We start from the raw sequence: 15658 nt of genomic DNA on the forward strand, positions 1-15658 counted from the left end.
TAGGTTGTGACTGACTCACTTAATTGCAAAGATGACCAAACACCAAATGCAACAAGTTGAAGAGCATCCATTAGATTTTTATTTGGTTTACAGTGCATTTATTTTATTCATGTACACAGGCGTAATAAGCTGGCTTCTGATGCTGAATGAGAATACTTGAAAACATAACAATACAGGCAGATATGTTGATCACCACCTTTCTTTGTAATGGCTTAAATGCATTCTGAAAAATAATTGTGAGAGGTAAAGACTTAATGAAGGAGACAGCATCAGCACATCTGCAGCAAAGGTATATCTAGTTCAATAAACAGTAGTGAGCAAAATGTATGTTAGAACAGTTTGTGCTTTCACTGCTGTACTTTTATAAACACCTCTACATCTCTATTTTTAGAGAGATGGCAATGATGTCTTCGTCTTAAATTACTTACTTCTCTGTTTGGAGAAAAACTGCATTCTAGACCCAGTGATGAAGAGGGAACAAAATTACTATAATGCAATGCAATGTTAATGGATGTTGCTTTGATGCCACTCCTGATTGTGTGTGCTAGACACTTTAAATAAATGATGTAAAAAAAATCCGGATTCCTGCAAAAATTGTACATCTCACTCTGTTTTATATCTGTGTCAGAGAACACTGGTATTTAAGGTATGAGTTACATGATGATGACTGAACAACTAGACATTGATAAGATGCATAACTTATGTATAAATTAAGATAAAAAACACAGTTTTGCCCAGTCACATGTTTCTTCACTCCATTATTTCTTCTTCTTCTCCTGAGTGCCTTCAAACCATGAGTCTAACAGCTTCTTCATGTAATATAACTGCCAGGCGTGCACTTGAACAGCAACCACCATGATCAGGTACATAACTGTCACTGCAGAGAAGCCAAAAATGAAGCGGTAGGCCTTTCCATGGCGGTAGAGCTGCTGCGCTACAGGAAACATTTCCATTCCACCATAAATCAGAGGTGCCACTGAGAACAGCCCTGCGCTGATCATGGATATGACCAGGTAACTGATATTGTTCTTCGGAAGTGACAAGCCGCTGCAGAGCAGAGGGAGGAGGCTGAGCAGGTAAGGATACTCCCACTGGTACGGCATGGACACTGTGTCGTGTGACACCAGGTCGAAGTGGCTGACAGTCACCTGTGCAGCCACCAGCAGCCAGAGGAGAAGGTGGACCAGGTTTAACTTCCGCACCTCTGACTTCAGGGCAGCACTGTAAAACAGAAAACAGATATTGTCGATTCAGACAACATTCATATTCAATGACCAATATCAGAAACAGATAAAAGTTACTTGCCTCATTTGGTAATGCGGGGCCACCCTCTCTCTGTGTTTGAAGTCACTTCCATTGGTACCAGCAGCTCTGGGACCAACGCGTGATGTCATATTGAGGGAATACTACTAACACACAAAAAAAATCCTATTTCAGAAGCCAAAACTTGACAGAACAAGGGCTACAAGGCTACTACTACATACTATTTTATTGATTTATTCATTTGGTCTATAATATGTTCGGAAATAGTGAAAAATGCCTATTACAATTTCCTTAACCCTAAATGTGATATCTCTTCAAATGGCTTGTTTGGCAGCAGTCTGAAGCCAAAATATATTCAAGACATTCAAATATGTTTAATTTACTATCACATAAGGCAGAGAAAAGCAGCAAATCCTCACAACTGGAAGCTGGAATTGTGCAATATTTGGGCTTTTTGCTTGAGAATGACATTTAATCAATTATCAAAATAGTTGCCAATTTCTTTCTTTTGATCGAGTAATTGATTAATTAACTATTTGTTTTAGCTCTAGACAAAACATTTGACACTTCCAGCCTGCTCATATATCGCAATATAAGAATAGACCCAAGGGGCAGGTGAAACAACACAAAAACGATGCTATCAGAGGGGAGAGAAAATCAAGTAAATAAGGACATGAAATCAACCATAATAAACCAGACCGTTGTCAAATTCTGATACCAAGGTGCTAACATCTCTTTAAATTGATAATGACAAATTTAATGCGGATTAGTTGGGCTGTTGTAATGATTTTAAGCAGGCTAGCGGGTCAGCTGCTGTTGCTAGCTAACCTAATTCAGCATTAACGTCAACCAAAAACAGATATAGTTACCTACTGTATGTTGAAGCTGGCGTCGTATTATTATTTGCAATTACAATAGAACGTGACAACATGTGAAATTACGATAGCTAGCAATGCTTACCGCTGCGTATTTCCGTAATGTTTGGCTGAGCTCCTTGTTTGAATCTGTAACGTTACTAACAAAAGATGTGACAGATGTTGCAAAGCGCTCTGCGCATGCGCACAGTCTTAGTCGTCGACTGAAAGACCTCCCACCGCAGCATCAGCATCTCTCCCCAAGCTATTTGAACTGGAAGTGACACCTTTATAATGTCAGTTGATATTGTGGTGCATTTTTTGTCTTTGTCATTAAACTTGATTTGCGAAACCGATGGCTTTCCAGGTATTTAAAATGGGGTTTTACCCTATGAAGGATAACACGATTATCATGATAATGACCTCTATCATTCATGGATCAAAGTTACCAACCAAACAGGTGTATTATGAAATATTTTGTCCTTTATAGGGCTTGGCCAATCAATGCAGTCATCACAGAGCCATCGTTTTAAAGGTGGCAAGCATCTAGTGTCTTGCATGTTACGTTGTCCTGTATCTTAATGTAACTCATGTCCTAATGTTGCTGGTATCCAGTTATCTTGCATTGTCAATCAACCAGGATGCCAAATTACCCTGATACATAATTGTATAAAGTTTAAACCTTCTGTCTTTTGTGTGTGTGTGTGTGTGTGTGTGTGTGTGTGTGTGTGTGTGTGTGTGTGTGTGTGTGTGTGTGTGTGTGTGGAAAATGTGTTTTGTGTTGAGGGTGAGTTGGAAAAAAGGGTCAATATTTGTATCATGCTCCTTCATCCTTGATATTTTTAAATAATTGTCCTTTCCACTTTCTTGTGAATGATCTCCCACAATGAATTTTCCACACAGTTTTCAGTTTACTTCAGTTAAATGGGTTTATTTAGCTTTCTGTGAGTTTAGAAATAAAAATTTCAACAACAGTTATTTTTAATTAAACAATTTTTATTTAGAAAAAAACAACATGGACAATAATAACAAACGTGAAACATTAGAACATAAAATCTTTGGTTACAATGACAATATTAGCACCATGGTTAAAAGGAGAACTACATTTATTTTCCTTTAAAGGTTATCATGCTTTATGTCCTTGTCATTGCATGTAGGTGCAGATAAAACAATAAATTATTGACAAAACTGTTGTTATGAATTGCTGCACCGTTCAATACTTGCTTTGAGTCAATTGTAATACATTTTTATTTTGTATTCCCTGTAAACCTGGCAGCAAGACATACTTAATATAGCTCACCAAGGATGCTGTGGAACTCAGTTTGGTTTTCTCACTTTAAACAAATCATACCAGAGGGACTGGATAACAACCAGGTCCCACTGTTAAAATGTTTCATTTCAAAATAACTCAGAATTTGTTTTTCAAATATGACATCCTCTAATGAATAATAATACTGCCATTACAACTAAAATGGATAAGGCTTACAAAACAGTTACAGAATATAGTCGGTTGAATTTTAAATTAAAAAGAGTAAGTAAGAATACATTTTATTTTAATTTATTTCTAGCATGATTTTGCTTTGAAATGATGCTGAATGCAGAGTCATTAGATCAAATCCCCAGAGAGATTTGTTTGACTGGAACAATGCTTAATTCCTGTTGAGTATTATATTGTAGTTTCAACTGTACAACCGCACATGTTCACAGGCAGAGTCTCCGCTTTCTGTTAGTGACACAGAGATGCTTTAGCGTGGACTTTTTGTATATTGTTGTGTCATGTTAAATATAGTGTGTGGAGTGGTTTTCATAGTTCAGGGCAAAATAATGTTTTTTTGACCTTTGCATTTTTGTAAAAAAAGAAAATCTTAAATCCCATAAACATATAAGCAAATATTAAAACATAAAATTAATATTACATTCTTACTTTTTTAATCTCACTCATGGGAGCAATTGTCCATCAGCAACATATATCATGCATGTAATTATTTAATTTTGACCCTAAAATTTTTCTGCACCTATAAGTGAGCATATTAATTGCAATTAATAGTTCACAACCAATAGCCGTTGTTCCTTATATTTGTAAGGCCTTTACACACCTGAAGTGAAAGTCATTTAGGTTGCTCCCACATTGTATTTTGCAAATGTAATTCTTTTTTAAATCCCTTTGGGACCTTGAGAGATTTATCCAATGAAAATCTGAATTAGAAAAGCAGTCATTTGCAGGTTACACGACCAGAAATGTGTTTACCTTTAAAACGTGTACAAACTGTTGTAATTCAAACATGTCAATGCTGTTGTCAATCTCAATAGGTCATATTACATGGTTGCCAGAGAAACAAAACTGTTTTTATACAAATGTATGCATGCAAAAATATAAATTTACTACCCAAATGAATATGCCGTCATGATATCTACTGTATTTCACATTCTTCACCACGTGGGGTAGCTGCCAGTTTTGAAGAGGTGCAGGAACAAAATTGTGTAACCAGAATTGTATGTTTTTTTTTATCTTCTTTTGCATACACTTCCCATGTTCCCTTAATAGGTTTGTACAAATTGCACTCTTATGGGTTTTTGGCACTGTTCTGTATGAAAATACATCTGCAGCCATCTGAGGTCTTCTTTGAATGCCTTTTTATACATTCTTTTATATTTTCCAAGCTGTAAAAGAAAACATCTTTGCTCTCCCAATTATAAGGCTATAAGGCTATACAGTATAAAAGCTGCTGTACATACAGACTGTCATACTTCCGATTTTTCCTCTCATCTCTGCTGACAAGATCAATCATTTTGTTGACTTTACAATTAAAAGACTGCTCCGTCTAAGGTGGTTTATGATCACATTTTTTATGCAAAAATATGCTCCCACTTGTTCTCACTGGAGCTTCTCTCTTATTGCAGTGTGTGGCTTTACATCGGATATAACAAATAACCAGAAAAGGAGGAGTGCACATACTGTCCAGCATAAAGTCCTGCAGCCTGATCTGAGGGCAGCTGAATATACACAGTGTCCCCAGGTTGTAGAGGTAGTACTGCACTCCCTGATGCTTGATCTAGGAAACCCTTTTTGTATTCATCATATGTATACATTACTGGCTCATTGTTCCTCATCAAAGCCACCCACACATTAGCTCCTTTGCAATGAACGTGGTAGGCAAAGTAATAAATGCCAGGCATGTCACAGGTGAAGATACCTGTCTCGGGGTTGTAGTTTTGGCGACCATTGTACAAGAGCTTATCAAAAACAACTGGAGTGCCCACAGGGGGAAAGGGATTTGTTACTACAGCTGTAAATGCTGGCATCTCCAACCCACTGGCACCCATTACTTCAGCCCCATTGCCTCCATACTTGCCCTTCTTACCATAACTACCAGCCTTAACACCATCTACTCCAGGGCCCATCACAGAGAGCACTCCAGCCATGTCATCAGACAGACCAGGTGAACCTGGTGGTCCAGGAAGGCCAGGCTGCCCTGGTTGACCCGGGGGTCCTGATGGGCCCTCTTTCCCTGGGGGTCCTATGGGACCAGGAAGACCTGGATTTCCCTCACCTGCAATGCCTGGTTGACCAGGTAGTCCGCTATCTCCTTTTGTCCCCGGAAGACCAGGAGGTCCGATTGGTCCTGCTGTGCCATCCATTCCAGGGATTCCTTTAGGACCTTGAGGTCCCACTTCACCAGGTAATCCACTTTGTCCTTTTGGCCCAGGAAGTCCCGGAGAACCAGGTATACCAGGTAGACCTTTATGTCCACTGTCTCCTTTGGCACCAATTGGTCCTGGTGGACCTCTCGGTCCTGGCTCTCCATTCTCTCCAGGCAGACCATCCTTACCAGGTATCCCAGAGGGACCAGGGTCACCCTGGGCTCCGTCAAGCCCTTTAGGTCCTCCTTCTCCACAGTCTCCTTTAGGACCAGGTGCACCTAAACCTCCTGGGGTTCCCATAGGGCCTGGAGGACCTGATGGACCATTTGGTCCAGGGGGTCCAAGCATACCAGGTAGTCCTCCATGGCCCTTATCTCCTTTTGGTCCTGGAAGTCCAGGTGACCCACCCATACCTTTATCACCCTTTGGTCCTGGGAGTCCTGGCTTACCAAATCCAGGAAGTCCTGGCTTTCCTGGCAAACCTGGCGGTCCTGGATGACCTTTCCCACCTGGCATGCCTGGTTGTCCTGGCAGGCCATTTTGACCTGGCTTTCCTTGACCAGGTAGACCTGGTGGGCCAGGCTGTCCTCCTTCACCCGGTGGCCCAGCTGGTCCTAGCTCTCCAGGATGTCCTTTCTCTCCTGGTGGTCCTTGGGGCCCTGGTGCCCCATTCAAGCCAGGTTTTCCAAAACCAGGCAGCCCTCTTGGGCCAGCAGGTCCTGAGGGCCCTGGGAGCCCTTTGTGACCAGGTTGTCCTGGCTGGCCCATCCCTTTGTCTCCTTTGGGTCCCGGTAATCCTGGTAGTCCTGGCAGACCTTTATGACCTGGCTCTCCTTTGGGCCCTGGTTGACCTGGAAATCCCTGGGCCCCTGGTTTACCTATTCCTGGTAGCCCAGGTGGCCCTGGGGGACCCTGAGTTCCTGGCTGCCCAGCTGGCCCTTCTTCACCCCTAGGGCCCATTTCTCCTTGTGGTCCATTTTCACCATTTCCTCCTGGCTTGCCTGCCAGTCCTGGTAAACCTGGGTTTCCCACTCCAGGCCCTCCTGGTGGACCTGGAGGTCCGGGTCGTCCCACAGGTCCAGGCTGTCCATTACCTGGAGGCCCAGGAGGTCCTGCAGGTCCCTCTGGTCCAGGTGGCCCAGCTGGGCCTTGCTCTCCTTGAGGAATTCCCTCAGCACCACTAGGGATAGTCTGACCTGTGAGGAATGAGAAGAATATTCAACCAGAAATTAAGACTTTGAAAATACATGGACGAGATTCTGACGAGCACACAAATGCACATATATTTGACACTCAATTGGTTGTAAAAATACTTTATACTTATACTTATACTTAAATATTTCTTCTCTAGCACTTTGAGAAACTAACAAATAACTATATGCCATAAAGAAACATTGTGCCCTTGTCGTGTTTTAGCAGGTATTGTCACATGTGTTGTTAATGTATGTTTTTAGAAGAATGTTGGTTACTGTTTGTTAAAAATGTTGACTTTCTCACCTTTGTCTTGGCCACCATTATAGCCACCCCCTTTACGAGCATTTTCTTTGCCCTTGTGCATGGGCATCTGGGGTAGCTCCTTCCTGTAGTGGGGATACTGCATATAGGGCACCTCTTTGCCAAGGTACGGTTGTTGGGGAAAGCTTTCTTTGCCCATGTGTTGGATGTGCTGCATCGGCTGGTATGGCTGAGGGTGTTGCTTGTGTCCATAGTATGCCCCAGCACTCACGTAAGTAAGTACTGCAAGCTGTAGCAGTGTCAGGAAGAAGGGGACAGGGAGGGGAGGCATGGCCAAGGCCTGTATGGAAGGTAGAGAAGACAAGATATGAGGGAGTGGTCTGTTTTTTAAATCCAGTACATTAGTAAGTAGATCAAACATTGTTATGGAAGCAGTTTAGCATTTCTTGAAATATCATGAACCTTCAAGTGTATAAAAGAAGTGGACAACCTAACTTTCAAAATGCAGTGGGAGGTCACGCTCTGTCTCCCTCTGCTAGATATACATTGGAACTACCCAATGGTCTTCTGAACTGTATTTTTTTGTCAGATGCACTTACAGTGTGTGAATGTATGTAATCTTGAGAATGAGAAAGTTGTCTATTTCTTTTTCTGCTCAACTTTGACATAAATGGGCTGGTTAAGTGTAGGCCCCGTGTCTTTGTTAAGTTTCAATATCACTGTTTCAACTGTTTCAGTCTAATTTATTTTAGGCTGAACTATGCAGACCTTTCCTGTATATTTATACTAAGGAGAAGTTGAAAAATCATGTGTGCCCGGATATAAATAAGCCTATTATTTGGAATAGAACTTTAGAAAGCTGTCTTCTCAGGAATAACCCCTTAGTGTTAGTAAGATCATTCTTGTCATTCCTGCATTACTGCAACATATTCACTCAGGCATTTGACTCAGAAAAGAAATCCCAAAAGAAAAAAAAAAGTAAGAAGATGACTCAGGAAGGATTAGTATGACAAGGAGTATTTAGCAAGACATATCTAAAGACAATTACAGGTGCCTGTCAGAAGTACAACCAACAACCCCCTTCTGCTATAAATTGTCAGTAACGGAGCGAGTCAAGTAGGGTTTTCTTTGGCGCTACAGCCCATTAATAACTCAGTATAAGCTGCTTCTCTGAGTGTCAACTCATTTTATTCAGTCATTCTTTACATCCCAGTCTACTCATCTCCTGCCACAGTCATTTTATTGCAGCCAGCGCTGTAGTTTTTCTAATTCACATCCTAAACCACATCCTTAGTGTCTACTTCATCACTGGCTCTTCAGATCTTTTTTCGCTCTTTGACCTTTTCTCAGTCGACTGGTGGTTTTGACATGGCCATGCCACTGTCTCCCCCGTTGAGAGCAGGCCTTTGAAAGAATGACCCATTTTGTTTCCACGGCGACAGAAGCCAGACATGCCAAAGAGTGCAGAGGAATGCTGCTGAGTTTTTCCCAACAAGAACTGGGACCTATTTTTGCCTGCTGGGAGGAAGCTGTGGTCTGTTCCCAGTATCCTGATCAACAATGTGAGGTCTATGGATAATACACAGAAGTGCTGGAAATGGACAAGAATAAAGCTGATCTCTGAGTGTAAGGTGTGACAACCTGAGCGTCAAACCTTTTCTATTATCTGTGTTTAGGTTCCCAAGCTGCTCAAATGGACACATGTGAGACAAAACTTACTAATAAAGATATAGAGATCACAGAAATATACAGAGTCTAAAGAGAGAAAGAGAAAGCTAAAAATGTATTTGTTAAGAGAGATCCAAAAGATTGGAGTGCACTGGGGCACATTGGAACACATTGGAGCGCATGTTGTGGGGCTTAGAAGAAAGACGTGCACTGAACCTGAGACATTTGTCAGGTTAAAATATTCAGAAACACCTTTCCAACAAATACTCAGAGCCAAGAAATCCATCAAAAGTGTTTCAAGAGCCTTAAATGTTTTGAGATATTGTAAAAAAGATGCAAACTTCCACCCAATGTCTAATGACATGCAAGACATAGCCACGCCTCCCTCATTAGGCAATTTTTCAAAAAAAAGCCTTAAACATTATACAAATATTTCATTTGAATGTGATTAACTAATAATGGCACAGAAGAATAGCCTGCAGTAGTTGCACTTTTGACGCATTTTCATCACCTCATGAATACTTAAAAGTCTTCACTGAGTTTTCCGTTTAGAGAAATTAAATTGGACAAAAGTGTTGACCATGTTTTCTCTAATTTGCATAAAAACATTCACAGAATTTACAGAAAATGTAAATGACAAAAATGTAATGTCATGATAGTATAAACATGTTTTTGGATGGAATATTTTGTCTTTATCTAACTAGAGAGAAGACAGGGTCAAGGATATCAGTGATGTATAATGTATGTATTTCTCTCTCTCTCTCTCTCTCTCTCTTTCTATGTATACTATATATATATATATATATATTCTTAAACCTCATGTATATCTATATACATATATATATATATATATACACACATAGATATATAGATATACATATATATATATATATATATATATATATATATATATATATATATATATATAGATATATAGATATACATGAGGTTTAAGAAAATAAATAGGACAGTTTTACTGCCTCAGGAATGTCAGACACATTGTGTCTGTGTGTGTGTGTGTGTGTGTGTGTGTGTGTGTGTGTGTGTGTGTGTGTGTGTGTGTGTGTGTGCATGCATGCATGGGTTGGAAATATTCTGACAAAACTTGTGACCACAGATCACAACGAGGGTCTGTTCAGTGTCACATAGCAACACCATGACGTTGTCATGGCAACCGCAGAGCGATGGAAACACTTCCTGTCTTTACCTGGTGTGCTTTTCTCCAACACATTATTCTACATAAGTGTTGCCTCCGGAGTGACTTGTTCACACACTTGGGCCACTTTCAGACATCTGAAACAAACATTAACCAATAAGTGTCCATGTTTTAATTGCAGGGTGTAGTTACAACAAAGTGACTTTAAAGAAGTATTATACCAACTAACTATATTTTAAAACGCTATTGACATCCCTACAGATTTTAGACATCAAGTCACATATGAATGTGGCACAGCTGGGAAGTAATGAGGGTGGGAGTAAGGTGTTGTTAGCTGTTTCTCTCATTTGTGAGTTTAATTTTCCACATGTTGGTGTAAAACAATACTGCTCCCTCAACAAGCAGTCAGTCTTAACAGTGAATACACATGAAGTGAATACACATGAACAGCAACCATGTTTTATTTTTTTATATGTCTCGCCTGTGTCATTTTGTGCTCACTCTCTCCATACTGGTTTGTCATGAGGCAGGAAAAGACACACATGCACACATAGTGGAATAAATTGTACCCAAAAGAAAAAATAACACACACAACATCATGGGTAATGGACACATCATTGTGCAATTATGGATCACAACTGGAATAATTTTTAAAAACAACAGTCTCTGAATACTAATCAGGTGACCTTCCCTAGATTAATGGTACATTTCTTATAATTTCTACAAAGTCAGCAAAAAGACAAAGTTAATATGCTGATGCTAAGTTATAATGTTTACCATTGTCACTAAGCAAACCATACCAGAAACTTGATCCATTTTTGACCTATCCCCTGACCAATGTACATCCTGACCATAACCATTCAATGTCAATGCCTAACCTCAACCATCTATGCACCTACATAGATTGGATCGGGTATCCGGTACAGATCAGGCAGCCACAACCATGTTCACCATCTTAGTTTGTTAGTAGTTAGTGTGCTAACATTTGCTAAACAAAAACAACAGCTGAGGCTGATGGGAATGCCATTAGTTTTGCTGATAGTTATGAACCAAAGTGTTGGACAAATTAACATTTTGACCTGCTGATGGCGCTAGAGGAAAAGGATTAATCCTGTGGACCATGAATGTCAGTTCAAACTTTTAATGGCCATCCATACAAAAGTTAATGAGATTTTTCATTCATGCAAATTTGCTGAGGCTATATTACTGTATGTCACTATAAACCATAGTGAAATAGTAAAAAGTCAGCAAATTTATTCATTTACTTTTTTCATACTTGCACATCCATCACCTTCAGTGAGTTTTGTCACTCAAAATTAAGCCAACACATTAACCATGAGAGAACAGCTCAGGGAGACAAGGAGGTACAAATATCTGTGGTCCGAACCCTAATTTTTCAACATCTGCTGCCAAAATCATGTGTAGCTGGTCATACACCACTGAGCTCTCAGCATGTACTGCCCGGTCCAGACAGTCTCAAAAATAAGCAAACCTCAATGTAGTCTACATTGTATGTAATGTGTGTATGTGTGCGCCTCTGTTTCCCCAACTACTTCCAGATGTCCATCTTTTTTGACATTTTACATAAACGAAACACAGTAAATTGTCCGTCAGGTGTGCAACGTGAGAGCACTCATGGGCATCATGTCTCTGTAAGATGTTGTTTTTGCGGAGTCAACCTTCGCCCAGCGGAAGCTGAGGTGTGGGCTACTGCAGTTTATACAAGCTGCGATCTCCAGAAGCTCATTAAAACCACAGCAGCTGTTCAACCCCTTGAACAAATGTAAAACGAAAAAATAAGGCTATCAAAACTACAGAATGTGAAAATGAACCTCCCGCTCTACTTTTGATTTAGTATTACATGCTTGGAGGGACCTAAACAGAATTTAGATTAGGAAGCCTGAAACATAATGGAGGAATGCATTTTCTTGTGGGCTCATTGCAAAATGTCAAACTTTAAATCTTTAAAAAACTGTATTAGTGTTCAAGAAAGTTATTGAAGCAAGTTAAAATGCTTTGAAAGTATCTGTTTATTATTGATACATTTTCTTTTTAACACTAGCACTACCATTAAACTAAATAATAATGATGCCATTGTATGTATATAAGATTCTTTTTTTTTTTACAGTCTATGGGTATAAAGTAACTCTAAATACACTATATGTCTGTGTTACACCAAATTCTAAAGTGTGATGTAATTAATATAAAAGCTAGACAATTCTTTGTAGGGTGGTGTAGTTTGCATCGTATACATCAACACCCAACAATGATGGACAGGAACAAAAGAATACATAACATCAATCCATGAATCATCATTCATGGAAACACACCTGTCTCTGGTGTCCTGGATTTATATTGCTCATGCACACATGCACAAAATTCTGCACTTATAAACAGAGTGCTTAGTGACAGATCTCAGCTGATGGGATGGGACAGCCAACATTCTTTTTCAAAAACCCTTTTTAATCTCACCTCTCATGTATTGGACTGAGATGGAAATGTCATATTGGTGTCTACTATCCTCATGTCTCCAGACACATCTGTCTATTCTCTCTCCTCTGTCAAATACAGACGTCTCTCTTCTCGCCGTCTCCTTTTCTTCCTGTGTCTCTGTGTGAACAGAGCAATGCCTGTTCTCACCGTCTTCACCCTCTGCCTCATTTCTGTCTGTTTGCCCTCGCTGGCCCTTTTTCTCCCTTTGGAAACATCCCAGTTCAGTGACCTAAAGCCACTTGGTGACCTTGCAGACTGCGGTGGATGACTGTGTGTCTCTTTAAACCACCTTGCTAACAGGGACAGACACTACAGAAAAGTTTAGTGGTAAAAATATGTGAGAGAAATAGTCAAATAGTAATGATCACATTCTGGGCAAATATTTAACAATAGGTTAGGTGTTAAACTGCTCTTACATGATCACATATGTGTATTTACTTTGCTTGTGCTTTATGTTTGCATATGCAGAAAGGAACCATTACATTAAGCACTTAAACTATCCACTTATTCGGCCAAATTAGGCCTTTGAGTTTCTCCTTCTGCAGCCTGACCAAAAGCTAGTGTTTAAATCCCACTGAACATGTTTGGCAAACCACTCTGCCTTCCTCCCTGCACCACAAGCCATTTACAAATGTATACTTAAGCCAGCAGTACCCTTGCACTCAAACTTAGTAAGTGCACTTACGCTGTGGTTTCTCAGTGAAAGGGGAAAAACATTTGCAGCTCCTTGGCTCCCTAAACGCAGCATTTATCACAAAGCACACCTCGTAAAATTAACACCTCTTCAAGTCACGCTGCAAACGTCCATGTTCAAACAAAACGCGTACACAAACCAGAGGAATACAGCTACTCCACACACACACTGCCACAGCTGTGCAGCTAAAAGAGCAAAGTGTTTACTTCTGTCGCTATCCTTTACTCTACCATTATTCTTGCTTTTCATTGGGTCCTTTTGTCCGCTTTGTCCGGTGCATTCCTCGACATTGCAGAATATTTACAGGAGGGTACAATGTTGTATGTGCAAACAGACAAATAGAAGCATGCACCTTATTTGAAAAGGTTACTTATTGTGCACAGGACCAGCTATGTTTAAGGGTCACGTCTTCTGTAGCACTTTTCACACACTAAGGTCACTGCAGGGGCCATACATTGATTTTATACTATGATGCAATGCTATGATCAAAGAAGTAAGAAAGAAGGGTGAGAAAGGGAGAAACTTTATGTGAAACAATAAGAAAGAAAAAAAATCGTAATTAAGTGAGGAACACTTAAACCCATTAGAAACATGTTTTATTTTATTTGCACACAATAGAATGTGTATTTTACTTGAGGTCCCTGCACATCATGCACACAATTCAGTTCAGCAAAGACAAAACTACACATTAATAATCAAACAAGAGAAATAAGACCAGATCTGCATCCTAACAGACCCAAGAAAACATTTGATTGTATCTTTCTGAGACCGGCAGATCTGTGTGGATGCCACATGTTCACATAATCACACAATCCCATTCCCAAATCCAAATAAAAAACAAAAAAATATGCTGTAGCATCATACTAGCAGGCCTGAGGTGAAATGTGTCCTTGATAAGGTTCAACTCAAGCCTTCAAATATATTCTTCATTTTCTACACTCCTTCTGAATATTTCATTATCAGGAGGAATTCTGAATATATAAATATAAATAAATACATTTCATACTTTAGCAGTCTAAAGTATATTTCATACTTTAATAGTCGCTGTGACTGACAAGGCACCAAATCGATGAGTAATGTGAAAGTATTACGAAGCAAATCAGGCCAGAGATACAGAGCTGCTCAGAGACAAAGACGGTGTTTGCTCTGCAGTCTCTTCTCACCAAACTGCTGCCCTTATCCCCATCACATACATCTGACAGTTTGGCTTCAGTTAAACACACACACACACACACACATACATGCACATAACACATTTCTCTCACAGAGGGATACACAGCAAATACTTCAGCTCTCTGGAGCCCAGAAGAAAACAGACTATAGGGATGCAGCAGCCTGGGAAAGACCACGTTAGCTTAGGAGATGTTTTGCCTGCTTCTCTGCAGGATCATGATGAGCAGGAATGATGCTAACTCAACAGCTAAAGGCCATATTTATGAGGCCTTTCAGTTTCCAATCAGCCCCAAAAAGCTATCACTGACATTTAATCTCTGTCACTCAGAGAAAAAAAAATTCAAATTGATTTTGGACTAAAATAATTATGATAAACATTCATTATATGTTGTGCTATATTTAACATTCATGGTGATGTATTTAAACTTCGGTTTAAAGCTTTAAAGCGTAACTCTCGCCAAAATGCAACCTAGGGTCTTTTTGTGAATGTACCAGAGTCAAACTTTCGTTTAAAAGCATAATTAGGACGGAAACGCCACTTTTAAGATTGACCGTATTTTCGTTTTCAGTCAAATGGCCTTTTGAATGGGAGTGCTAGGGGCACTACTATGATAGCATTAAAATCGCTATTTTTACAACACTAAGAAGGCTTGACACAACATTAAACTTTGCTCGAAGTATCACCAGGGGCTCTAAACATGCATACACTCGCCCCTTATCTTGCCAGTCAAAAAGAGTCGATCTCCGAATGCAACATAACAGGGAGGAGAGTAAAGATGGAAAGCTCCTAAAGCTTAGTTCCACATAAATGCACGGATAATTCGTTGTTTTGTCGTTAGTGAAAAACAATATTGACCTTGTAGTTGAAAAAGGAACCTCATATAAGAATGACATTTCCTCCTATGGAGTCCGTTCATTCGCATTCGGAGATCGACACTTTTTGACTGACAAGATGGTGCTGAGCGGAAAAACCAATTGCTAAAGTGAGTTGTTCAAAACCTTTCTTTTTAGTAAACTCTGTGTACACAAACAATGTTCTCAATGCTGGAGGTCATGTGTAGAGCCCCTGGTGATACTTTGAGCAAAGTTTCATGTTGTGTCAAGCCTTCTTAGTGTTTTAAAAATAGTGATTTTGATGCTATCATAGTAGTGCCCCTAGCACTCCCATTCAAAAGACCATTTGACCAAAAATACGGTCAATCTTAAAAGTGGCGTTTCTGTCCTAATTAGGCTTTTAAACGAATGTTTGACTCGGGTACA

At 39.9% G+C, this 15658-nt stretch overlaps 2 protein-coding genes across 2 annotated transcripts; both read right to left on the reverse strand.

The window, feature by feature from the left end:
• Positions 1–81: 81 nt before the first annotated feature.
• jagn1a (jagunal homolog 1a) lies at positions 82–2341 on the reverse strand. The gene is made up of 3 exons (XM_028591813.1): positions 2224–2341; positions 1306–1406; positions 82–1221 (listed from the first exon to the last, which is right to left on the reverse strand). Exons 2-3 carry the CDS (start codon positions 1392–1394, stop codon positions 759–761), a joined length of 552 nt encoding a protein of 183 aa, XP_028447614.1. The 5' UTR covers positions 1395–1406; positions 2224–2341; the 3' UTR covers positions 82–758.
• A 2686-nt stretch (positions 2342–5027) lies between these two features.
• On the reverse strand, positions 5028–7337 carry col8a1a (collagen, type VIII, alpha 1a). The gene is made up of 2 exons (XM_028591875.1): positions 7257–7337; positions 5028–6955 (listed from the first exon to the last, which is right to left on the reverse strand). The coding sequence occupies exons 1-2, from the start codon at positions 7321–7323 to the stop codon at positions 5028–5030; spliced, it is 1995 nt and encodes a 664-aa protein (XP_028447676.1). The 5' UTR covers positions 7324–7337.
• Positions 7338–15658: the final 8321 nt, after the last annotated feature.

The sequence above is a fragment of the Perca flavescens genome, chromosome 11 (genome assembly GCF_004354835.1).
Source record: "Perca flavescens isolate YP-PL-M2 chromosome 11, PFLA_1.0, whole genome shotgun sequence".
In the NCBI taxonomy this organism is placed as follows: Eukaryota; Metazoa; Chordata; class Actinopteri; order Perciformes; family Percidae; genus Perca; species Perca flavescens.